At 63.7% G+C, this 25,933-nt stretch overlaps 1 protein-coding gene across 1 annotated transcript; it reads left to right on the top strand.

Annotated features, from left to right (window-relative positions):
* Window positions 1-431: 431 nt before the first annotated feature.
* On the top strand, window positions 432-25,312 carry RTN4R (reticulon 4 receptor). Its single transcript, XM_023646621.2, has 2 exons — window positions 432-718; window positions 23,644-25,312. The coding sequence occupies exons 1-2, from the start codon at window positions 697-699 to the stop codon at window positions 25,041-25,043; spliced, it is 1,422 nt and encodes a 473-aa protein (XP_023502389.1). The 5' UTR covers window positions 432-696; the 3' UTR covers window positions 25,044-25,312.
* Window positions 25,313-25,933: the final 621 nt, after the last annotated feature.

Below are 25,933 nucleotides of genomic sequence, written 5' to 3' on the forward strand. Positions count from 1 at the left end.
AGCCCCCACGCCCATCCCCACCCCCACCCCCACCCCCGCGATCCTCGGGCCTCTGGACAAAGCCCCTACCGGTGTCTGGCCGCCTCTGTGACCCCCCACCCCGGGCCAGCCCGGCCGCCACGCCCTGGGGCGCGCGCCCTCAGCCCTCTCCGGCCCGGCCGCCATCCTCGCGGCCGCCTGCAGGGGCCGCCGCCTCTTCAGAAATGCGCCGCCTTTGTCTGGGCTGGGCCGCGCGCCGGGACCCTGGCCGGCTGAGCGCTCCTGCGGCCCGGCCTGCGACCCCGGCCCGCGCCGCCCCGCCCGGCCCCGCCCGGCCCCGCCCCGCCCGGCCCGCGCCCAGGTGAGCGCCCCGCCCGCCGCGAGGCCCCGCCCCGCCCCGCCTCCGCCCCGCCCCGCCCGGCCGGCGGGGGGACCGGGCGGATTCCTCGCGCGTCAAACCACATGATCCCATAAAACATTCATCCGCCCCGGCCCGTGCCGCGAGCGCCCCTCCAGTCCGCGCCGCCGCCCTGCCCCGCGCGCCGCGGCCCCGCTGCCCAGCCGCCCGGCGGAGCGCGGAGCGCGCCCAGCCCTGTCCCGCGGCCGGGCCGGGCCGGGCCGGAGCGGCGACGCCTGGATGCGGACCCGGCCGCGGGGAGACGGGCGCCGGCCCCGACGCGACTTTCGGTCCCCGACGCGCCCCACCCGACCCCTAAGATGAAGAGGGCGTCCGCCGGAGGTGAGTGCCGGGCGGCGGGGGCGGGCAGGGGCGGCAGTCCCCGAGCCGCAGGGCGCGTCCGGGGCTGGGGCGAGCAGGCACAAGGGTCGCCGGGTTCCGTGAGGGCCACCGCAGTGCCCCGCTGGCTAGGGCCGCGGGCGCCCTGGCCCCGGGAGGGCGGAGCCCGCGGCAGCAGGAAAAGTTGCCGCTTCCCGGGAAAGTTGGCGGCGGCAGGGCCTGGGGCGGCGGGTCGGGGTAGCCCCCGACGCTCGTCCGGCTTTGGGGTGAGGGCTGCCGGTGGGAAGGGCGGGGTCCGGCTTCGGAGCGCCCTGACCGCGAAGGGGTTAATGATCAGGCTTGCAGAAACGTGGGTACCGAGCAGGTGTCGGGGTATCGGGCCGCCTCCACCTTGCCCGGCGGACTCGGCTCAGGACCTCTCATTTCGCTGGGGTCAAGCCGCAGCGGCATGAATGGGGGCGTTGGCAACAGTAGAGGGCGTGGGGGTCGGGGCTGGCCAGGAGGAGGCAGCGAAGCACCCACCATCCGCAGCCTGAGGGCCCCTGCGGGGCGGCGCGAGGGGGCAGAGGTAGTGGGGCTCGGAATACCCCCTCCCTGGCAGCCTTTGTGGGACCCCTCCCTCGACCTGCTGCGAGGTCCTGACAGTGGGGGCTGGGGGGTGACCTCCTGTGGGAGAGTTGGGCATGCCCTGCCTAGAGAGTGGTCCCCAGGTGCCACTTGGGCTGCTCTGCTGATACCCAGGGTGCCGCAGGCTGCACACACGTTTCCTTGCACGTGCACGTCTACAAGGGCTGCATGCTTGCACACCGCATGTGCACACGCATGCCAGGTTGTCCCAGTGTGCACTCGCACACACACTGAGGGTACACATCTGTGTCCTCGCCCCCACTTGCACGCCCACGGCCACACATGCATGCACATAGCATGCCTGCTGTGGTCTCCATGCTTGGCACATGCCAGGGGCCCTCAGCGGGACCCCGCCTGTGCCTCCATGCACACGTGAGGAGGGGGAGGCTCTGAGCCGCCGGCGCTCACAGCGAGAGGGGCCAGAAACCAGCTACCGGAGCCTGGCCCCACCTCTGTCTACCTGCCCTCATGTGCTGGGTGTTTCCCCTGTGCAGCCCCTTGGGCCTGTGTGTATGTGTGTGTGTGTAACGTGGTGTGCATCCGCACGTGTGAGTCTCTGCTCCTGTGACCGTGTGTGCCTATGGACACGTTGGCATGTGTTTCTTTGTTTCCAGGTGTGGGTGCCCCGGTGTGCCCAGGTGGGTTCTCTTTGGGTTCTGCCTGACTCTGGAGCAGAGGCCCTGGGGGTGTGTGTTGGGGGCTAGTTCAGTGCGTCCAGTACAGGGTGTGAGGCAAAAGGGTTCCTGGCCGCTCCTCCTCACTTCCCATGCTGGGGCAGCGGTGGCCAGTGGGGGCTGGGTCCCTCTGGGCAGGGAAGGCCCTTTCCAAACCTCGAGGTCAACACCGTGACAAACAGTCCAGACTCCCCCGTGTGCTCAGCAGCCGCTGCCACTGGGCCCGGTGGGGATGTGTGGGCACTCTGCAGCTGCCCCAGGAGGGCCCTGCCCCCGCTGCTGTGGGTTCTCCATGGTGGGAGCCTTCTTGGTAAGGGGTTCCATGCTGTGTCACTTGCCTCGGGTGCTGTGTGGGGCACTGGGGTAAGGGCATTGGTGACCCACTCTCGCTGTGGGGAGGCCCCTGACCCAGGCCAGGGCTCAGAGAGGCCAGCCACACTGCCTGCTCCCCCAGCTGCCATTAGTCTCCTTGTCTATAGAATGGGGACAAGTGGGCCATCCTTATAGAATGTGTGAGGTGGGGACAGGGAGGGGGCTGGAAGGTGGGCCCCATGACAGGGCAGCCAGTGGGGCTGGCCACTCCCCTTTCCTAAGCCTCAGTCTTTCCGTCTGTAAAGTGGGTGCTGTTCCCACTGCTGCTCCAGCTGAGGTAAGGAAGAGCTAGCTCCCATGCAAGGGACAGACCCAGGCGGTAGTTAGCACCCAGACCCTGGCTGCAGGGTGTGGGATGGCAGGACAAGAACGGCCTGGATTTGCGTCCTGGCTCAGCCGCCCGTCTGTGTGTGACCTTGGGTGTAACAACAGCTCACTTCTCTATGCCTCAGTCTCCTCACCTGTGACGCGGACCAGTAATCAGGCCTCCCTCCCTCAAGGCTGAGGGTCTCGTGAGGTCTGACCTAAGTGCTTCTGCCTTCAAAATACTCCAGACCCCACCCCAGCCGTCAGCGCTTCCCATGCAGGCAGATCCTCCTGGAGCCCTGGCACTGCTAGCCGGACCCCTCCCTCCTGCCCATCTGCACATGGGGAAATGAAGGCCCATGGAGGCCAAAGGCGGGTTAGAGTGAGGGGCCGGGCAGGCGGAGGTGGGAGGGAGAGAGGGCCCGAAGGAGGTGGGAGGTGGCCAAGCGGGATGGCCTCTGTGCTCTGCCCTCACCAGCCGGGAGACGGCAGAGTCCCTGAGCCTCTCTCGCCCTCTGTGAAGATTAACGGCCTGCCAGGGGTCCTTCTGTCGGGACTGGCCCTCTCCCTGTGGTCATGGATGAGAGGGAGGGGACAGGGCTGAGGAAGATGGGTCTGAACAAGCAAGAGGAGTTGCTGTGGATGTCTCTAGAAGACCCTGACCACAGGGTGAGCTGGGGCTCTGGAAGGCGAGGGGCAAAGTCCTGCTGTCCTGGCAGGCTGAGAACTGCCCCAGGCCCTTGGCGGGGCCCAGGTTTGTTTGCTGTGGTTTGTTTCAAGTAACAGACCATGAGGGGCTGGGCATGTGTGGCTGAACCTCCCGGACGTTGTCGGGACCCTGGCCACCTCCTTCCTCTGCTGCCCGCAGGTTAGGGGACCTGTGCTCACCCATAGCCAGCGCAGCCCCTGCCGGGCCTGAGTCCATGGTCTTGTGGCATGGACGCCTGCGGCAGGCGGTGCAGCACCAGGAGGGGCCGGCCGGTGCGGGAGAGGGAGCCCACCCCCCAGGGCCGCCTTTCCTGCTCTCCCGGGCCTGCAGCCAGGAAATCTCAACGGAGTCTCAGCCTGTGCATCCAGAAGGGTCAGGAGAACAGAGCGTGAGCAAGGAGTTCCTCAGTGAATGAGTGAAGCGAATTGAGTGAGAGAACGAGTGTGTGAGGGAATAAGTGTGTCAGTGACTGGGAAGGAGGGAGACTGTGAGTGAATGTGTGAGTGTGTGAGTGACCCCTCCACCCCCAGACGTCGTCGTGGGGGTCCCGAGGGCTCCTGGCTCTAAGCTGTGCCTGGTCAATGAAGTTCATGCCTCCCGCCCCCAGCCTGGTGGGCCCTGACCTTTGACCCTCTGTGGCCACTGAGCCTGGGCCTCAAGGTCCATAGGAACTGGCCTGGCCACCCCCAACCCCACCCCGCAGTCGTGCCGCAGTGCCAGGGCTGGCCCCCCACATGCCCAATCAAGGCCCAGCCTCTGCAGCCCTCAGTGTCCCCTACCCAGTCGCCTGGCCACTCCGACTCCCTCCAGCAGCCCGATCCTAGCCTGCATTTGCTCCTGACAACCCGTTCACTAAGAGACCCATTCATTCACTCACTCATTCATTCACTCAGTCAGTCACTTATTCCCAGCCTGTCGGACCCTGTCCTCAGCCAGACAAATAAAGGGATGTGAACTGTGACCTCCTGAGTGAGTAGGACTAAATGCTTTAAATGACAGGAGGTCACAGAACCACACGTGGAAGCCTAGCCAGAAGGGTGCGCCATCCACACCTCTGCGTCTCCCTGCATCGTTACTGGAGCGCGTGGGCCCGGCTGGGTCCGCCACACCGGGAGCTTTGTGCTGCAGTTTCTTCTTTTGTCACTGTATTTTAAACATTTTGCACGTCGCGAACTATTCTTGTGCATCATAGATTCACTGGTGAGTGTGGAAGCACTTCCTGAGGGTGAGCCATAGTTTATTTATCCAAACCCACCTTGGCCTCTCACACTGCCCAGCAGTTGTGTAGCTGGACTCTGGGAGATGCACATGCCCCCACGTGTCCTCCGTGGAGGCCCTGCCAGGTCCCCTGGGGATGTGGCCGCATGCCCCCTCCCAACATTTTGGGGCTGAGCTTGAGAGCTTCTCTGTCCCTGGTCCCCGAGGTCGAATTTCTCACTGGTCCGAGTGGAACCGGCTCTGGGAATAGCCACTCGTGCAGCCGGCGCTGCAGGTCACCTCCTTCCTGCCCCTTCTCACAGCTTCTGCCCTCGCCCTCCACATCCTGACAGTCCTGTCCCCGGGGGCGGGCCTCCGTGCCCTGTTGGGAGAGGGTGGAGGATGGGCGATGCAGCCCCCCCAGGACAGGGCAGCCAGGCCCAGGAGCCAAGCGAAAGGACGGGGCTGTGGGCAGGCCCCCCAGAGGGCAGAGACCAGGGTCCCCAGTCGGCCCAGGGGGCCTAGCAGGAGGTGAGCGCCACTCAGGCCCCTGGCGTGTGGCGTGGCCGACAGTGAGGCAGAGCCTGGTACAGGGCCTGGAGTGTGGGCAGCCCCAGCGCTGGTCAGCACCGAGTCTCTGGCTGGCCGTCCTGCTCACGCCCGGTGGAGTTGGAGCCCCACGGAGTGTCTGTGAGACTGAACGAGGGCTCTGTGGTCGGGCGTGTGGAACCAGCTGGGGAGTGGTGCTGACGGAGCTCCTTGCCAGCAGGCAGCCCGACCTCCGGTTTGCGGGCAAGTGGCAGGGCCTCCCTGACGCACTCCTCCGTGATGCGCCTCAGGGCCAGGTGTGCCCAGGAACACATTTTGGGTAACAGCAGCTGAGGTCCCTCAGAGGGCCTGGGAGGTGGACCTTTGGGCCCCCAGCAAGGGCCCCAGGGATGGGTGGGCCATCCCACACAGGCTCTGCGGGCACGGCCCTGGATGGGTGGTGGGACCGTGGTTCTCCTGGCAGTGGGAGGCAATGTGCAAATGTAACCTTTGGGTTTATGACTCTATTTCTTTGCAGCAAATGTCACGGGAAATGTCAGGCTGAGCTTGAAGCTGGGTGAGGGGCCTATTGAGGAAGGGAGTGGAGTGCCGAGGGCTCAGGCCAGGGCAGAGCCCCAGGCCCCTCACCTCCTCCTGGGAGCCCTCTTGGATTGCCCTTGTCTTGCCTGGGCCCAGCACCATGTCCTCGGTCTGTCCCAGCCTCATGACCTTGTTGAGATGTTGCCTTTATTCGCCTCCTGCCAGAGTCCAGATGGGGCGGGCTCCGGGACCTGCCAGAAGTCCCCGCCCCACCCCCCCCAACCGAGTCTGGGCAGCCATCGGATCAGCCTGTGCGCACCGGCTTGCAGTGTGACCTTGGGCAGCACCACCCGTTTCTAGTCACCAGAAGCCTCATCCGTGATCCGTGGCTGTTGACCAGAGGTGGTGTTCCTTGCTCAGTGCCTCTGTGGGTGGGAAAGCGCTCCAAGTCTGAGGCATGTGGGGTGCTGGGCTCTGAGGGAGTGGGTGGGGATGGCATGCAGGGCCAGTGAGGGTGGGTCACTGGCTCATGGCATCATGTGGCAGCTCCAGCCACATAGTAGGTGCTCAGTAAAGAGCAAGGGGCAGTGAGTGGGCGTGGAAGGCGGGGGAGGTCTCAAGGCCAGCTGGGAACCCGCAGCCCCCAGATTTGTTTGCCTCCCTGCGCACCCTGAGTTCTGCCCGGGTCCTCAGTCCCAGTGGTTGATTAGCGAACGTTTATTGCCTCCCTGCTGTGTGCCAGCCATGGCTGGTGGGGGGACGACAGTCTCAGGCCCCTGGGCTGCCCCACTCCCAGCAGGCCCTCCTGCTCCACTCCACTGGCTATCCCAGGTCCTCCAGATTCAGCCTGTCCAGTGGTGATCACCTCTATACCACCTGCTCCTCTAGCCCCCACATCCCGGCTCAAGGCTCAGAGACCTGGCTGCCTCCGTCTACCTGTCCCCAAAGGCAAGTCCAGTGTCAAACGTGACCTGCTTCCTGTCCATCCCCTTTGATCCCTCACCAAGGGCCTGCCTCCAACCGGCCCCTCCCAGCCCACCTGCCATGAACTCCACAGCTCCCTGCCTGCCTCCTAGTCCTCCGTTCGGGCAGTGAGACGCTCTCCTAAAGCGTGCTGCCAGCCAGGCCCCTCTGCCTAAACTCACCCACATCTACCCTCGGGCGAGGCCCCTTTGTGTCCTGGCCCTGGGCCAGGGGGCCTCATTTGGGAACTTTCTCTTCCACCCCTGCTGGGGGAGGCCATGGCTCCCTGGTCCCAGAGCCTAGCAGGAACTGCACCTGCCTCTCCATCTCCATGACTCCGTGTCCAGCCCAGTCCTGGGGCCAGGGTACAGGGAGCCGTGAACAGAGGGGTGGCCCGACAGGCAGTGCCCTGAGTCAGCTCCCAGGAGACACAGCAGCTGGAAGCCCTGCCCTTGGGGATGGCCACTGGCCGCCAGGTGCAGGCCAGTCATCTGGGTGGCTGCAAGATGGCAGCCCTACCCCGGCTGATGAGCAAAGGTGCGGGTCTAGAGAGAGACCAGAGGGGCCGACCTGTGGGGGGTGTCCTCCAGGCAAGGGCGGGGCAGACGCTGCCTGGCACTGGGAGCCCCTAGGCTTTAGCCCAGAGCCAGCTGTGGCCTGGGGGGATCGCTCCTATCTGAGCCTCCATGTCACATGGGATGTTGTAAAGGAGGAGTCGGTGGTGAATGCTGCCCACAGGGTCCAGCCCTTCATGGGACCTTGACCGTCCCAGCTCCTGGGGCCCCTTCCCATTCAGGGGGGACCCTCCTGCCCTGGCTCCTGGAACTGGCTGCGGAAATAGAGGCTGGTGATGGGGCTCCCAGGGCCCTCAGTGGGCAGTGGGGCCCCCACAGATTCCCAGTCCTTCCCAGCTGCCCTTCCCTGAGGGGTCCATGGTGGAGCTCAGGCAGGTGGCGGGGAAGAGGGTGGGCCACAGTGCCCTTGGGAGCAGGTGCCCCTGCTGAGCTGCGGGAGCACAGAGAATAAGCCCTGCCTGGCCGGCACCTCCTCCATGGGGTCTTCTGCAATGAGGGTCCAGGCAGGGCCGGCGGCTGGGGAGTCTGGAGGGGGCCCTTGTGGGGGTCTCCACGTCTCTGCGAGGAGCCCAAGGCCCAGCAGGGGCCCGGGGTGGGTGGGTGTTGAGCTGACCCGGAAGGAAGTGGACGCCCACCTCACCACTTGGAGGCTCCACCCACCATCGACTTTGCACCAGCCTGCGGTGTGGTGGGGCTCTGCTTGGGCAGGGCGGGGTCCAGGCAGGAGCAGGTGGGCCACCTGGCCCCTGAGTGTGGCCTCCAGCTCAGAAGAACCTCCCTTCCCCAAAGAAGTGGCTAGAAGCAGAATTCCAGAAAAAGACCAGACCTGGACTGCCACCAGGACGCTCTGGGCGCCACGTTACAGCGGCCTCAGGAAGGCTGGGGGCCCAAGGTCACACAGGACGCTCCACCCCAGCTCTCCCTCCTGCCTCCATCACGCATCCGGCCAGGAACCTGGGAGCGGCCCCATGTTGCCTGCCCCCGCCCCCCGAGCCCTGCCGAGGTCCCTCCCATGTGCTCTCCACTGTCCGCTTCCCTCTGCCTATGCTGCTTGAGCCCCTTGCTCTCGCAGGATGCAGCCAGCCCCCTCTCTCCTCCTCAGAGAGCACAGACCTCACCAGTCACACCCCTGCCCAGCCACCCCCTGGCTCTCTTAGGTCTCTTTGACGGGGGTCCAAGATCCCCAGGGCCATCTGAGGAAGCAGCAGTCCTGTCACTGTCCCCCACCCAGCACATGAGTGGCCTTCCCCACATGACAGGGGCTGATGGGGGACTAGGGGGGCCCTGGGGCTGTGGTTCCTGAGTGTCCCCTGGGGAGGCCCTCCCTACCCTTGCTGGGGTTAGGTAGCCAGGCCCCAAGGTGCACCTCCAGGATGGGGGTTGGAGGCAGCCCTGGACAGCTCCCCAAGGGCCACTGGCTTTTCTCTCCATTCTCTCGGCAAATGCTTTCTAGCATTATTTCCAGGCCATCCCTGAGCTGGGCAGCAGGGATCCCTAGGTTCCTGTGACACGTTCTGCCTTCAAGGCCCCCCACGTCCCAGGTAGACACCACAAAGCCCATGAGGTGCTGGGAGGGAGCAGCACTGGTTGGGTGCCAGCGGGGTGGTGAGGCTCCTGAGGCCTGAGTGCCTCCACTGGGTCCCCACCAAGGCCACACCGGCCTTTGGTCTTAAAGAGGTGCAGGAGCTGCCGGCCGAGGGGGAGGGGGCACTTGGCTGGAGCAGAAGCCCGGAGACTCTGGGACAGCCCACTGCATGTGGGGGTGGCTGGGGCCATTGGGATGGTCCCAGGCCTGCTTTGGGCAGGGGGGAGGGAGATGGGGGTCAGATGAGGAGCTTGTAGGGTCAAGCGGGGAAGAGAGAGAGGGCTGGGGGTCTCAGGCTGGAGGACAGGGTGGAGGCCATGGAGTGGACAGCCGCACGCCCCCCCTGCCTAGCCCCAGTGGGAGGCCAGCTTGCCGCTCTTTGTGCTCCCAGCCATGTGACACGTGGCCCCTGCACACCGGCCGTGTCCAGGCTGTCTTTCATCTCCCTGCCTCAGCCCCAATTTATGTCAGGTAGAGGCTGACACGGGGACAGGTGTGACAAGTGTCTGGCTTCCTGTTCAAAAATTGGCAAAAGAAAAACTCTCCCCATAAAGATATTCCATCTACATACCTCCTGGATGTCACCGAGAGGACCCGTCACTGCCGAGACAGATGGTGGCCCTAATGGACTCCATTCTTCACCTGCTGCTGGGGCCGGGGCCTGGCCCCCGGGTGGCCCAAGGCAGGCGGGTGGGGCAAGGGGATGGATGGATGTGTCAGTGCCCCTGCGAAGCCCTCCCCGACGCCGTGGCTGCCTGTCCCCCCCCACCCCGACATGACAGGAAGCGTGATATGAGCATGACTGTCCTCATCAGTGACAAGGGGCAATGGGAGAGGGGGCAGTATGCTCCTTGGGCGGGCGGTGGGAGGTAGTTGGGGAGGGAGGGGCTGCAGGCCTTCACGCTCCAGCCCCTGTGGCTCATTTCCTGCCAGGCGGCTCGCAGGTGGCCGCCTTCTCGCTGTGTCCTCACGTGGGGAGAATGAAAACAATCAGTGTGTTCACTCTCCCGACGTTGCCCTGAGGCCCAGGCGAGGTCAAGACCCGCCCAGCATGTCATTCACACAGGACCCTTTGGGCCTAGGGGATGCCCCATGGTGGGAGCCGCTGGCCGTGACCCTGGCCAAGCTCCACAGGCTCTGCCTGAGAACCTGCTCCCTCAGTGGCCCCATCAGGGCTAAGTTCCGTGTGGGTCTGAGGATGGACACCCCAGCAAGGCTGTGGTGTTGGAGGGGGACCAGTTGGGAAGGGTCCAGCCTCCACAGGGTGGTGTGGTGGGGCTCTGGGAGAAGAGTCCTTCCAAGGGGGTGCGTCTGCGAAGAGGGCGGGCAGTCCATGGGGGGTGCTGTCTGAGCAAAGGCTCATGGGGGCCACATGACCCAGCGCAGGTGCTGGGGTCAGCGTCTGGGACCAGCCCGGTCAGGTCCCAGCATGTACTTTCTGGCTGTGATGAGATCTCTCCTTTGTCTAATGGGGGCGGTGGTCCCTACTGGGAGCAATGTGAGGCACTTCTGGGATGCTCCTGAAGGGCGAGTGGCCAGGCACTTCCCGTGCACCCACTGTGTACAGCCCTGTGGCAGCCGTGTGGCCTCTCCACACCCTGTGGGGGGTCTCAGTGTCTTCATTTTCCAGGTGAGGGAATGGTCCCAAGAGGTTGGGAGACCTGCCTGACGCCCACCAAGGCGGAGCCAGCGCCCGAGGCCCTGGCCCTCTCCCGTTCCCTGCAGGCCTGAGCAGGTGGGCAGGGGCCCCACGACACGGGGCTCTTGGCAGCCCTCCCGTTGCCCAAGGACAGCCTCCCCAACCCTCCCTGGAGCAGAGCCGCCCGTCCAGTCGGCACACAAGACCAGACAGAACAGACTCAAACACTTCTGATTTCACCAGTTCGTGTGCATAGAGAATCTGGAAAAATAGACCAGCGTTTTAGGAAAGAAGTTGCCTCAGTCAGCTCAGGCTGGGTGGCCTCACCAGCAGACGTGGGCCTCTCCCCGTCCCGGGCTGGGCTCTGGGCTCTGGGCTCAGGCGCCGGCGGGTTCAGCTTCTGGTGAGGGCCTCTTCCTGGCTCGCAGGCGGCCCCTTCTCGCCACTTCACCACGTGGAAAGAACAGAAACGAGCTCTCTGGAATCTTCTTAGAACCGCACCACTCCCATAGTGGCCACCCCCATGGCCTTGTCTAAACCAGCCACCTCCCAAGGCCCCGCGTCCAACACCATCACACCGGGGGTTAGGGCTCCACACGTGAACATGGGGGGGACATCCCCCACAGGGATGCTGTGCCCTGTGGGTGCTCCTGGGCCTGGACACCCGCGGGAAGGCCATCTCCATAGCCTCGCAGAGCCTGCAGCCTCCGCTTAGTGAGGAACGTGTCTTGCGTTCACGTGGCAGACGTTTATGGAGCACCTACTGTGTGCCGGTCACCGGCCTGGCCTTGGGGGGAGGCCCCCAGCTGCCCTCCCGAGGGTAGGGTTTTAAGGACTCATTAGCCAGAGGAGGTGCTGAGGCCTGGGCCGTGGGCTCTGCCAGGAGCTGGCTGGGCCCACAAGGCTGGGAGCACGCGCTGAAGGCCCCTCATTCCCAAGCGCCTGCTTCCTCCTCTGCACGGGGCTGCCCTGGCCCCAAGGGGCCACCAAGGCTGCAGGGCCAATGTGAGGGGGGTCTTCGGGGGTGCACTCCTGCTCTCCTTTGCTCAGCAGTTATTGAGCATCTACTGTGTGCAGCCCCTAACACAGGCAGGCTGAGGCCCCGGCATCAGGCGCCTGCCAGGGGCACTGGGTCGGCGACCAGCTCTGTCTGACTCAGGCCTGGGCTCCTGCTGGGGACCCTCCATGTTGGGCTGGGGGAGGAGGGAAGAGTGGTGGGGGTGGGGGCGTTGTGAAATCATTAGGAACGTCTTTAGGCAAAAGGCAAATGCTTGTTCAGGCTTGAGAAAGCTGAGCCGTGGTCAGCCTGGGCAGGGAGGCAGGGGACACTGGCCGGCGCTGGCTACATCCTCTGTGGGGCAGAAGGTCAGGTTGTCCAGGTCCTCAGGGTTACATGGGCGCGTGAGTGGAATGTGGCCTGCAGAAAGCCCCCTGGCCCCTGGCGGCCTGCCACGGCCCCGGTGCCTGGGGTGGTACCCACAAGGTCTTGGGCTTTCAAGGGCTGCTCCCCCAACCTGACCCTTCCTCTGCCTGGGGCAGGGGCATCTGTGCCCTGCGTCTGATGGGTTGGGGGGCTGGGACTTTTTCCAAGCTTCCAGCAGGTGTTGGGGATGGGGAGAGGCAGTGCTGCAGCCTCAGCTCTGACCCCTCACCCGTCGGGGGGACAGGGCTGAGGAAATGAGGCCAGTCTCCCTGGCTCCCGCCCCCAGGGCAGCCCACCCCCCTCCGCATGCCAGGAGTGCCTGGCGCATCAGCCTCAGGAAGGAGCCGAAATACACTGACCTGCTTTTCCAGGAGGCAGCGGCGCCTGGTCCTCCCACCCTCACTGGTGAGAAGCCGCCAACAATTTCCATCCCAAATTGATTTCAAATAAGAAAGAGTCATCACACAATCATATAGGAATAATTTATCACTCGTTAATAAAAGAGCAATTACTTATTCTCGTCGCCCCTGCCTGCATGCCCCATGTCCGGTTGCAGAGCCGTGACTGGGGCCTTTGCAGAGGCCAGGCGAGCCCTCCCCAGGGCCATAGACCCCTGTTTTCGAGGCCCCATGTGCAGGTGGCCTCCTGACAGGTTTATCCGCTGGGCCCTCGCTCCCAGGGGTCCTCAGGCTGGTGTAGGGGGCTTGGATCTGTGAACGGGGAGCAGGGTGGGGATGAGGAGGGGCTGGGTGGGGCCTCATCCAGGTGAGGGGCTATGGAAGATCTGAGCACGTAGCTGGATCTTCGGTCCGGGAGCTGTCCCTTCAAGTGTCTGGGCTGCAGTGGCCTTCGGAGCCAAAAGCCCAGAGTGTTGCTGGAGATCAGGGGTGACCGCGGCCACCCTCAGCTGAGCAGGGTGCTGGAAGGCCTCGTTCGAGGCCACAGAGAATGCCTCTCGGCAGCACAGTCCCACTTCCTCCTCCTGTCTTGGAGATGCCCACTTCTAACCCATGTTCGTCCCCACCTTCTGGCGGATACACTTTATTTTCTCATTATTTCTCTCTATTTTTGAGATTTCAGTGACAGATATGCAGTCGTTTTTCAAAGATAACATTGCGGTCAACCATATCTTGCTCAAAGTTAAAACCTGCACCCACCCTTGGAGGCTGGTCTGGAGAACTGGCTTGTTCTGCCCCCGGCCCCCATCCTCCTTGAGGCAGCTGCCATTGCCCTGCTCCCTGTTTTCCAAGCAGTTACCTTCACATTTCTGTGGTTCTGACGCCAGGCCCCTCTTCCCCAGCACACTCCCCAGCGTGCTGACTCGCTCCGGTCGGGTAAATCCCAACCCAGGTCACGTCAGTGCTCTTCACCCGCTGCCGAGGCTCTGGGGAGGGGACTGTGGTGGCCTTTCTGCTCTCGTGTGGCCTTTGGTTTTTCCTAGAGTTTGCATTTGACTTTGTCTTTCCCCTCTTGTCCCATCCGCCACCCTCCTGTGCTTGCTCTTCTCTGCCTCTGCGTTCTGCTGGGTCTCTCATCTTCCTGGCGGAGGCCTCCTCCCCAGGCCTTTGTCCTGCTGTCCCCGCCTGGGCTGAGTGTGCTGTGGCCCTTTCACAGCCACCCGGGACTTCTTTCCATCACCAGTGCTTGCTGGGTCTCATGTTTTCCTCCTTTTGGGTTGATGTCCTTGTTTCAGCTGGAGCACATCCCCAGCTGGCTCTCTGAGGAAGGCACCGTGAAGAAGTGATCTGTGAGTCCTCTTCTCTGAGCATCTATTCAAGCTGGATTAGCCCAGTCCAAAATTCCATGCTGAGAAGTGTTTCTCCTCGGAGTTTTGAAGCCATTGCAGTTCTGTTGTCTTCTGGCGGCCAGTGTGCTGTGGAGTCTGCCGCCGCGTTGCCTTCCCCCCCGGAAGTCCAGGCCTTTCTTGGCCCCCGAGGCCCAAAGCCGAACTGGGAGTGTCGTCTGCCCTGGGGGCTGTCGCCCAGTGGGGGACCAGCTCTTCGGCTCTGGGAGCTTGTCCAGTATTATTTCTTTGATCACTTTTTTCTCATCTGTTTTCTCCTTCTGGAACTCCCGTGAGGCAGGCGTTGGGCTGTATGTCTCCTGAATCTCATCACTTTTTCTCTTCCTCTTTTTGTTTTTCTTTCTGGAAGACTTCCTTGACCTTGTTTTCCAACCCTTCCATTGATTTTTTGTAATTTTAGCAGTTCTATTTTTCACTTCCAGGCACTCTTCTCGTTTTCTGATGGCTCCTTGTTCATAGCGCCCTGTTCTTGTTGCAAATCCTCTTCTCTCCCTACGAGGACACTGATTGGATTTTGTCCTAATTTTGACTTCCTTCTCTGCACTGTCCCCTCCTCCTCCAGAGTCACATTCTCTCTTGCCTGCATTGGCGCGTTTGCCGGATGCTTGCTTTTCTGGTCCCATTCACGAAGGAAGCACTCAAGGTGCTCAGATGCTCTGTTGAGAGAGGGGCTTGTCGACTGGCAGGTTCTGAGTGATCAGGCAGGAGCCACATGGGCGCCCCTGGAGGCAAGTGGTGGGGACCCTTTCTGTGGGTGTTTCTCCCAGGGAGCGGCTCCCTCGTCTTGCTCTCCACCCCACTCAGTGTGCCCTCCATCACCATCGTCTTGGGTCTCAAGAATGGGGGAGAATCTGTCTCCAGCGTGGGTGGGTGGGAGGGGGCCGCTGAGTGTGCCAGTGCTGCTGATGGGGGTGGGGCGGGCAGCTCAGGAGGTGGGCCAGCTGTGCGGGCTCAGGCCTGTCTCCGGCCTCCTCTTTCCGCAGGGCTGAGCTTGGCAGGTGGGCAGGTGGCTCTAGGCGCACTTGCAGTGAGGTCTGCCCTCCTCCAGCCCAGACACAGCCTCTCCTGGACAAAGCAGGGCTGTCAGGCCAGGTGGCAGTGGCCTCAAGATCGCTGGAAGCAGAGCAATCGGCGTGGCTCCGGGATGCCACCCCTGAGCAGTGGGCCCCCCCTCCCTGGGCTCCTCACCTGAAATGGGGTTGACCAAGGTCAGACGGGCAGAGGCCCCACTCCGGCCCCTGGGGAGGCAGGACGCAGGCCACAGAGCCAGCACCTGGGAGGGGCGCTCCGTGGGGTTTCCAGGCTGGAGGCGGGTGTCGGCTTATTGTCTTCATGTCACTGGTGTGGAGACTGACTCTGAGAGGGCCAGCAGCTTCCTCAGCCACTTGATGAGGGAGTGCAGAGCCCATATCTGAGCCCAGGGGACAGAGGCTTAGGCTAAGGACAAAGCACTGGGGGAAGTCAGGGAGCCCAGAGCGTGGGAGGCTCAAGAGCCGACCCACTGTGGGGAAATGGTGCCCCTCTCTGCTGTGTGAGTTTCTGGGACTCAGGGCCTCCCTGACGCCATGTGGTCACCGCACCTCACTAAACCTCAGTGCCCTTGTCCGAGGAGTGGAGGTGCACGGTCTCCCCCTCACTGTGCTGTGGGATGTGGTGAAACCTCCAGGAACAAGAGAAGTCTGTGCCTTAGGCCATCCCAGGGAGGCCAAGGGTCCCGTCTCTGCCACCTGCTCCTTTCCTTCCTCTTGTGCTGGGTGAGGCTGGGGAGTAACGGTGGACTGACAGGGAGACACGCTCATCCAAGAAGCCCCTGGGCAGCTTCAAGGCACCAATGCTGGAATGGGGTGTTTCGGGACATGGCCACCCAGCAGTGGCCACCGCTCACTGGCCTCTGGGGCTCCCTGCCCTTGCATGAGGCTGGCTGTGCTCCGGGTGGGCTCCAGGCCAGCTCCTGGCCAGCTGTCCTCTGAGGGCCTTGCACATGACCGGTGCAACGATGATGATGGTGAGAAGGAGTGCAGGCCTTCACAGCCCACTTTCTGTTCAAGATTCCGGCCTGAATCCCCATGTCCTGGGAAGTTCATGAGAACTGACTTGCCACGCCCCCTCCTCCCAGCCCAGGCAGGCAGTGTGATGCTGGCGGGCCAGTGAGCTGCCCTTGGTGTGAACTGGCCACAGAGCCCTGGGGGAGGGCACAGTGTCCTGGGGCAGCCAGATTGGCCCAGAGAACCCCCTGCCCACCCCAAAACCATCTCCCCCACATCTGTCTCCCTGAAGTGTCACCGTCGTCCTCCGAGCACAGACTGTGCTCGGTGCCTCCTCCCTGTGCCTGGGCCCTCTGCCCTCTCCTCCTCACAACCAACCCGTGGTTTAAGTTGCCCTCTTTTATGCATGTTTGACTGCCAGCCTCCCCACAGCCTCTTTAGCAAAATAATTGTTTTTCTTTTGACCTGCAGGGCATTGCAGAGTCACCATCTCTCCTCACCAGCCCCGTGAGTGGCCACTGGGCTGTCCACCCTAGCAGTGTGGCCTCGGCAGGACAGTGGCCCTCTCTGACCCTTGGTTTCCTTTTCATTAGGTGGGGGTTCAGGTGACCTCTGTGGGGCCTTTGTGAGGGTGAAGATGGCAACACCCACACGCAGCAGGCACTCACTGTGTTCCCATCATAAGCCATGTCGGCAAACTGTTTCTTTAAAGGACCAGATAGCAAATCATCCCGGCTCTGAGAGCCACACCGTAACTCATGACTACTCTGCCCTGCCGTGGTAGAGCGGAAGCAGCCACAGCAAACACACAGGCGTGGCTGGACGTCAACAACACATTGTTTCAAAAACAGGCAGCGGCCAGCGGGCTAGTTTGCCGGGTGCCGGGAGAACGGGAACACTGGGCCCATCGGCTCTGACAAGAGTTCACTCTGGCCCCTGGACACAGTACCCTGGCCTCAGCTGGTGGTGACCAAAGTGGGAGCGTCTGGGGCTGGGAGGGTCATTTGCTGCCTCTTGAAACCCTTGTCCCCTGGGAGGCACCAGCCTTTCCTACTTGTCTAGTGCAGGGTGCTTGCCGGGCCACGCTGAGCTTCTCCACTGTCTGGGCAGGCGCTGCCCCCCCACCTCCGTTTCAAAGCCCCCAGGCACCCTGCAGACGTTAAAGCCCTTGCGGAGGCCCAGGCCACCCTGGTGAAGAGTGTTCGCCAGAGCTCGCTGTCCTGGGACAGCTTAGGTGGCTGCAGTTCAGCCGCTCCTTCTGCACTGGGGCTGATCCAGGTGGCTGAGAGGTGGCACAGGCTGGTCCCAGAGAGCGAGCAGCAAGGGCCTGCTAAGACCTGCGCTCGTCTCTTCACAGCGTAATCCATCCTGCTCGGGCAGAGGCCGCCCGGCTGCCTTGTCGGCTGATGTTTGACAAGTGCCGTGGGCTCGAGAGCATGTCGGGGTGTGCCCTCTCGTCTTGTCCCACAGCGGAAGAGAGAAGTTGTTCTCCAGCCCTGGTGCCTGGGAGGGCTTCCATGTCTGTCTGGCCCATCACAGCAACCCCTGTGCCCTGATCCACCCTGGTCCTGGCAGCCGAAGGGCCGAGAGTGCTCCCCAGGTGTGCATGGCTAGGGTGTGCGCCCCACGTGTGTGTTCCTAGGGCTTGCTCCTCGAGTGTGTACTTTGCCCTGTTGGAGTCTGATGCTCTGGACCTTGCAGGAATGGTCAGCTTCATGCGGGCAGCAGAAGCAGGGTCCCAGGAGGAGCTGGCGTGGATTTGCGGGGAGTGCAGGACCCAGCACTGTTGGCCCTGTCAGGCTGGGCACCCCTCCTGGACAGAAGCTGGTGGTGGGAAGGGGTCAGGCCAGACAGATGGGCATGGTGTCAGGGGTGTGGTGTTGCAGGGCCCAGGCTCCAACACCAGAAATACCCCCTTCCTGAGCACCCCAGGGCAGGGGTGTGTCAGCCCTCGGCCACTTCCTCGTTAGTGTCCTCTGGGAACTTCAGCGCATGCTGGCCGCCAGGTGGAATTAGCAGAGGGACTGTGATGAGCTGGTTGTGGGGACAGAATTCTCCAGGTAATTAGGCAGAGGGTGTTTATTGGCCTGATGGCAGGTGGCAGCCTCCTGTTGGGGAGGGGGCACGGGCTGAGGCCCTGGAGCCTTGGGGTGGGAGGCAGCCTGCACCAGCGGTGTCCTGGGGCTGGACGGGGCTTCGCCGGACAGAGCTGCCAGATGCTGGCATCCTCGGCCCCTGGTGCGGGTTCCCTGGGGTGGAGACGTGAGCTGGAGAAGGCAGGTTCCAGAGCCTCCAGGCCATAGCCCAGCCTTGGCCGAGGGTAATTCCCGAGGCCTGGTGCCAGGCCGAGGATCCTGCCCATCAGAGGGCCTGCCTGGACCCTCACCCTGGTGGTGGGCTCTGGGACTCCTCCCCTGATGGCCCCCTGCCTCTGGGGCCATCTGAAGGCTCCATGACCCCTAAGTCCCCCATGTGGTGCATGCCGTGTGGCGGGGTGACCGCTGTGGTCCGCCCCCTCCTGGATCACAAGTGTCATGAGCCGAGGTCCGCATCTTGGTCTCGGGCCTGCAGTGCCCAGCGCAGCGCCTGGCCCAGAGACCTCCTGCATGTTTGTTGAGTGAGTGTGTGAGGGTTGGGTGAGTGAGCGCGGCCCCTACCACAGCCCACCCCCTGGGAAGTGAGGGTGATGGGCAAGGTTGGGGTGGGGAAGCTTTAACCCTCACTGCCCTGCAAGGCTTTTCAGTGACCATGTGCCATCGGGATGGGAATCCTACTAGGCCTGGGCTGTGAGCCAGTGGCTTTCCCCACCGAACTTCATATTCCTCACCTGTAAAATGCACCAACAAACTAGACCACTAGGAGAGTTCAGCAGACAGGGAGGGGCCCAGGCAGCACAGAACAGTTGGTCTTGTTGGCTCTGCCCATGCTGGGCCTCAGTTTCCCCCACTACACATAGCTTGTCCTGGAACTGCTCAGCCTGGGCCCAGCGCCCTCCTGCCATGGCAGGTGACCTTGCCCATTATCAACCTGGCCAGCCCAGCTGGCCCGTGAAGCCACAGCCCCAAGAAGATCAATAAGGAGCGGGGCCTCGAGGGGTTGGCGACCATGCCCCCAGGAGATGCAGGGTCCCGAGGGTGGGCTGCCCCACAGGAGCTGCCGTCACCCTCCTCTTCCTGCACCTGGAGCTAGGGAGGGGGCCCGGAAATGCCACGGATGTGCACACTGCCTCTGCGCGTGTCTGTGGCCCGGAGGACGGACGGAAGGTGGGCGGGGAGTGTGAGAAGCGAGTGAAGACCGAGGGGGACAGATGGACGACAGAGGGTGGGCGGGTGAGCTGGTCGCTGGCAGAGGGGCGGGTGTGAGCACAGCGCTGCCAGAGTGCCCTGACCCTCTGCGGCATGCGGACGACACCAGCCCCCCACCCCCACCCAGAGCTATTTCTGGCCTTGGTGTGCTGAGCTGTGGCCTCCTGTTCTGCCTTGTAATTGCGGTCTGTGACGTGACCCTTCACGGGACAGTTTTGGTGCTCAAGAGGGTCCTGAGCCGACCCGGGTGCTGGCTGTGCTGTAGCTGCCCAGACCTTCCCCAGCCTCCTGACCCCAGCCTCCTGAGGGGTGGGCAACAGCTCAGACAGAGCCTCCCTGGAGAGGTCCCCTCCCAGCCACCGATGGCACAGAAGGGAGCCGTGTGCCTCTGGCCCCGCCCCTCCGCAGAAGGGCTGCACAGTGGCCACTCTTAAGGCTTGGGCTGGAGGTGCCTCCTTCCCTCTCCCACCCTTCCTCCTGGACCACCCTGGGTGGGAGCCAGCCAGGGCTTAGCCGCTCACTGTCTCAGTTTCCTAGTCTGTAAAATGGGCTCAAGATACTGAGAAGACAATTGATTCTTATGCAGCTCTGACTCCTGCATGTTCATACCAGCTGGTGGACCCGCTTAACAACCCCCAAAGTGGGTGTTCCTGCTGCCCCATTGCAGCAGGGAGCATCAGGGCCCGAGGGCATGGAGCATGTGCTCTGGGCCTCTCAGGCTTCCAGCTCTGTGCTGTCTCTATGGCCTCACGTTGTGGGGGCAGAGGTGTCCCCATGGGACTTTAGGGAGCTACACCCTGCTTACCTCAAGCCCAGGCTGGGGGCCCCGGGAGCAGCGGAGGCCAGGGAGCACACCAGAGACCTCCTCTGGCCTGCAGCCTGCGGCCGTCCCTGCTCCTGAGCTGCTGACCTCAGCGGCTGCCTACCTGCCGCCCACTGCCTCCTGCGACTACTGGGAGCCCCCAGGAGCCTCCCGGCCCTCCCCACTGCCCTCCCTTCTCCTCTGGCTTCTCCTCCCTCCACCTTCCTCCCCCCTTGCAGTGACCGCAAAGGGGGACCTGGGCCCTTTGCTGCCCAGGAGCAGGGGCAGCGTGAGAATGCACGTGCCCTTCAAGGCCAGCCCAGGCCTGACATCCCCCAGCCTCCTGGGTCTTTGGCTCCGTGGCCTTGTCAGCTGTCGTTCCTGCCCGTCTGCTGCCCCAGCAGGAGAGGCCCTGAGTCGAATCCAGTCACTGTCTCCCTCCACCCCCCCCAAGGCAGGAGTGGCCGATCTGCTACCCTCTGTCCTCATGCCCCCGCCATGGCCCCTGAGCCAGACCTGGGCTGAGGCCAGAGCTCGTCGCCAAGCCCCAGTGGCCCCTCTGTGGGGAGAGTACCGGAGGAGACCTCAGCCATTCTGTGCTGAGACCTGAGGACAGAAGGGGTGAGTATCAGCCTGGGGGATGACAAGAAAGGGACTGGTTTGGGTTTGTGCAATGGTCCTGTAGCCTGGTGGCCTGGTGTGGGACCGTGGCTTCCGAGAGTGAGATCCTAGGCTGTGGCAGGGCTGTTTTCTTGCCACATGAGCCTGGAGGCGAGCTGGCCCCGGGTGCTCACTACAAACTGGGACCCAGTGAGGCTGGCGCAGTGGGAGGTGGGCCGAAGGGAGGCAGGCCACCGGCTGGAGCCAGTGGGCAGGCTGGGCTGAGAGGAAGGAGAGGCAGGCGGGCAGGGGCCTCCGATGGGTGGGCAGGACCCGGGAGGGAGCAGATCTGGAGGCCAGAGAGGCCTTCTGGCTCAGGGTGCTGCAGAGGCCAGGAGGACCGATGGGGGGATGGCACGAGAGGACAGGATGGGGAGGACTTTTAGGGTTGGGAGGGGTCAGGTCCATGGAGTCTGGTCAGGGGACACCCTCCCACTACCTGGTGGGGTCGCCCGTGTCCCTGGGGCCCCGCTGTGACTAAGAAGCCACGCCGCAACGTCGGGTTTGATTATCTCGTAAAAGGACGCCCCCTCTGCTTGCTCAGCAGAGGGGTTGCCATGGAGACCAGCGGGCAGGCCCCAAGGGGGCCAGGTTGGAGCCAATTACTGTGGCCGCAGCAAGGAGAAAGTCCACCGCCAGCCGTGGTGCTGACAGCAGGGCTGGTGTGGAGGGACAGGCCCTCAGAAGTTGGTTTCCAAAAAGCAGTTGGCTCGGCGGGAACAGAGCGGTGTCTTTGTGCCCAGTGCCCGCTTCCTGGCAAGGCTGAGCCATGCGGCCGCTCAGCCACTCGCCGCCACAGCATGGCTCAGCCCCAGAGCCTCATTTGGGGCGTTCTCAGAGTGGGCGTAGCCCCAAGCATGTGGCTCACAGCCTCCTGGGGGCCCAGATTGGGGAGGGCAGGTGAAGCCAGCCTGGTCTGGTAAAGTCAACTGAACCCAACACCAGCCCATCTCACGGACCACAGCTTCAGGCCTGGGAGCGACGGGACAGCGTGCGACAGTAACAGCTCAGTCAGTGATGTGGCAGGTGTGGTCGTGATGGGTGGCTGCTGACATAGCCCAGTCAGTGGTGTGGACAGGACTGTGGCATGGTGTGGTTGGTGACATGGCACAGTCGTAACATGGTGTGGCCCAGAGCCTGGCCAGAGAGTACCTGGGCTCACCGCACCCTGTCTTAGGTCCTCCGCCACCAGGTCTCGGGGATGGGACATGCTGTTTTTGTAGCACAGTTACATCCTGTGACAGCAAGTGAGATGCTGGTGAGAGCTGGCATGATCGGGCCTGACTTTCCCAAGGAGGCCCCATAAGGAGAGAGCCGGGAGAGGGTGTCAGCAGTTTAAATAGAATAGCAGGCTGAGGTGCCCCTTCACAGCCTCCTGTGTAAGGCCGGCCCAGAGAGGGGCACTAGGGCTTGGGGGGTCCTGGGGTGGGCTGCCTCTCTGGACCTCCATCCTGGGGCTGCCATGTCCCTGGCAGCCAACAAATGGCCCAGCCCCAGCGGCAGGCAGAGCACAGAGGAGGTCCTCAAGCTGTGGGAGGGGGCTCCAGGACCTGGGGACTGGAGTCCAGGGGGGCCCAGTCCTCTTGGCCACTGCACTAGGCTTGGGGTGGGCATCTGCACTGGCCCAAGCAGAGAAGACCCAGTGTGGTGGGGGCCACAGCATGGGGGGGGCGGGCTCCAAGTAGCGGTTCTGGGTAAGGGAAGATGGCCCATGGTCGTCTCCTTCCTCCCTCCTGGCTCTTGCCCCAGGTCTCAGCCGGCCTCATGTCTGCAGAATCCTGCTCTTAGCTAGCTGCCAAGGAAGGTGTTAGCTGTCAACGCAGGTGTTAGCTGATAACTCAAGTGTTAGCTGATAAGCCATAACCCTCCCTGGGGGATTCACATTTTAATAGACTCACTCCTGGAGGCGGGAAGAACCTTGGCTCTAACGGTGGAATGACAGGCAGTGATCTTAGTATAGGGGCGTGTGGCCCTGCTGGTAAGACCAGGCTGGACACAGAGCCCCATGAGGGGTCTCCTGCCCTGTCCAGGTCGTTGGTGAGGCCCCAAATGTATCTGGCCCCGAGATGGGGGAGAGGGGACTGCAGCGCCCGGGGACTGGGGCAGGAAGCATGGGGAGTGTGTCTGGGTGGGAGGGTTGAGGGCAGCTGTGATTGCACAGGGAGTGATGGGCTGGGAAGGAGTAAGCTCCTCGCCCCGGGAGGAGATCAAGCAGAGAATGAGGCCGAGGGGAGGAGGCTGCAGGAGGTTCCCTGCCAAGTCAGGAAGCACAGAAGCAGCTCCAAGGAGGATATGTGGAGGAGGGAGCAGCCTGCCTGGAGGGGGCTGCGCTCGCCCTTCCCTTTCGGAGCCAGCCGCCTGCACTCGGTGTTGTCCATGCTCCTGATCCTGTGATAGTAGAGTTGCTGCAGAGCCTGGGGCTCCCAGCAGTGTTTCCTTGGGACCCAGACCCCTGCAGGATGCCGCTGGGGGCTGTGGCTCCGGGCTCCACCAAGGCCCCTGCCGTTTCCTCCTTTAAGCGCAGCTCCCCACGGTGGTGAGGCCTCAGAATCTGGGCAGCCCTGGGGCCTCAGGGGCTCTGGGGCCTGGGCAGGACAGGGGGTCTGAACCACAGCCCCACCCCTCCTGCAGCCCGAGATGGCCCTGGGGAGGGGCTGCTGCGGAAGCTGTAGAGAGCCCAGCAGCTGACTGCTAGGCAGGCCTGGGCCTGAGCCTTGGCTCAGGGCTCCTCTGCGTGAGCTCAGCCGGTCTGGTGCTCAGGTGTTTGCCGAGGGCCTCTCTCCCAGCCTGGCCTGTGGGCTGGGGGCAGAGGACAGGCCAGGGACCACACTGGGACCAGTAGGGATGGCAGACAGGTCCAGAGACCTCTGTGTTCGCTGCAGTCCCGAGAAGGTTTCTGTGGGTGAGTACCCATCCCAGGAGGCCTTCAAGTGGGGTCCCCGCGCTGACCCTGCTCTGACCAAGTGGTAGAGGGGCATGTGGGCACATTAGCTCGTGTGTATGAGTGCCGGGCGGCAACGTGGGCGTCTGTGGGCGAGGTTCCAGGTGTGGAGCATGTGACTCCCCTGCAGCAGCTTCCAGGTGGCGGATGGAGCAGGAATCACAGCATGTGAGATCCCTGGGGGGCAGTGGGGGGCAGCACACCCTGAGCCCCACCCCAGCCCGTCCTGATGCCCAATCCTGAGGCTCTAGCACAACCCCCAGCCTGCTAACTGCCCCCTCCTCTGCCCACAGGGAGCCGGCTGCTGGCCTGGGTGCTGTGGCTACAGGCATGGCGGGTGGCGGCACCGTGCCCAGGCGCCTGTGTGTGCTACAACGAGCCCAAGGTGACGACGAGCTGCCCACAGCAGGGTCTCCAAGCCGTGCCGGCTGACATCCCCGCTGCCAGCCAGCGCGTCTTCCTGCACGGTAACCGCATTGTGCACGTGCCGGCCGCTGGCTTCCGCGCCTGTCGCAACCTCACCATCCTGTGGCTGCACTCGAATGCACTGGCCCGCATCGATGCCACCGCCTTTGCCGGCCTGGCCCTCCTAGAGCAGCTGGACCTCAGTGACAACTCACAGCTACGCTCTGTGGACCCCGCCACGTTCCATGGCCTGGGCCGCCTGCACACGCTGCACCTGGACCGCTGTGGCCTGCAGGAGCTGGGCCCTGGCCTCTTCCGTGGCCTGGTCGCCCTGCAGTACCTCTACCTGCAGGACAACGGGCTACAGGCACTGCCTGACGATGCCTTCCGCGACCTGGGCAACCTCACGCACCTCTTCCTGCACGGCAACCGCATCCCCAGCGTGCCCGAGCGCGCCTTCCGTGGCCTGCACAGCCTTGACCGCCTCTTGCTGCACCAGAACCGCGTGGCCCGCGTGCACCCGCACGCCTTCCGCGACCTGGGCCGCCTCATGACCCTCTACCTGTTTGCCAACAACCTCTCGGCGCTGCCCGCGGAGGCCCTGGCGCCCCTTCGAGCGCTGCAGTACCTGCGGCTCAACGACAACCCCTGGGTATGTGACTGCCGGGCGCGCCCGCTCTGGGTGTGGCTGCGGCAGTTCCGAGGCTCCTCGTCTGAGCTGCTCTGCAGCCTGCCCCCACGCCTGGCCGGCCGTGACCTCAAGCGCCTGGCTGCCACCGACCTGGAGGGCTGCGCCGTGGCCTCCAGGCCCTCCCATCCTGTCTGGACCGGCGGGCCTGCCAACGAGGAACCCCTGGGGCTGCCCAAGTGCTGCCAGCCAGACGCCGCAGACAAGGCCTCGGTGCTGGAGGCCGGGAGTCCAGCCTCGGCTGGCAATGCACTCAAGGGACGTGCACCGTCCGGCGACAGCCCACCCGGCAACGGCTCCGGCCCACGGCACATCAATGACTCCCCCTTCGGGACCCTGCCTGGCTCAGCCAAGCCCCCGCTGACAGTGCTGAGGCCTGAGGGCTCCGAGCCCCCTGGCCCCCCCACCACGGGCCCTCGCCGGAGACCAGGCTGCTCCCGCAAGAACCGCACACGCAGCCAGTGCCGTCTGGGCCAGGCAGGCAGTGGGGTTGGTGGGGCCGGTGACTCAGAGGGCTCGGGCGCTCTGCCCAGCCTCGCCTGCAGCCTCGCACCCCTGGGCTTTGCACTGGTGCTCTGGACAGTGTTCGGGTCCTGCTGACTGGCCCCCGATTGGGATGCTTCTCTCGGCAGCCAGGTGTGTGTACATACGGGGTCCCTCCACGCGGCCAGCCAGCACGGGGCGGCAGGCCCTCCCGGACGGACACTCCTGCCCCCGCCCCATCTCCACCCCATCATGTTTACAGGGTACGGTGGCAGCGTTTGTTCCAGAACGCCGCCTCCCACCCGGATTGCGGTATATAGAGATACGCGTTTTATTTTACTTGTGTAAAAATGCCGACGACGTGGAATAAAGCGCTCTTTTCTTAAGCCGTGGCCTCTCGGGCTGGGGTGCTAGGGGCAATGAGAGGCAGGGTGCCCTGCAGGCACGGCTGCCCCAGTCACAGGCACACGGAGGCCTCGAGAGGGAAGGGGGTTGCCAGCCACACAGGCCGTGCGGCCCGGGCAGCTTGGACCATCTCCACCCAGCACCATGGCGGCCACCAGAGATGCGCAGTGACCCAGCCGGCCCTGCCACGGACACTGATGTCAGCAAGCGTCCCCTGCAGCTGGACTGACAGTGGCGTCCGGGGAGAGGCATGTATCCAGTGCAGACCACGCTCTCAGCCTGTGAGAGCCAGATGGGGCTGCCTTTGTGGAGATATCTGCTCTGGTGCTACACAGGGTCTCTGGAGGGCTCAGCCTTCCACCCCAGCCAGCCCAGCCCCGGCTGCCCTCCCACTCCCATGTGACTTGCCAGCGCGCACATACCAGAGCTGCAGCCACACCTGTGCAGGCACGTGTCCAGGGCGCCCTGCACTTATACCAAGCCCAACCCCGATGCAAGGCCACATGGGTCTCTATGCCCCTGCAACACGTGTGCACACACAACACACAGGCGGGGCAGGAACCACATGCGCACACGTGCATGCACATGTGTGCTCACAAACG

This window comes from Equus caballus, chromosome 8, assembly GCF_041296265.1.
Source record: "Equus caballus isolate H_3958 breed thoroughbred chromosome 8, TB-T2T, whole genome shotgun sequence".
In the NCBI taxonomy this organism is placed as follows: Eukaryota; Metazoa; Chordata; class Mammalia; order Perissodactyla; family Equidae; genus Equus; species Equus caballus.

Excerpts from the sequence above, each read along its gene's own strand:
- RTN4R (XM_023646621.2), top strand. The coding sequence starts at position 697 with ATGAAGAGGGCGTCCGCCGGAG. Across the intron at positions 719-23,643 it reads GAAGAGGGCGTCCGCCGGAG|GGAGCCGGCTGCTGGCCTGG; the intron begins GTGAGTGCCGGG and ends CTCTGCCCACAG.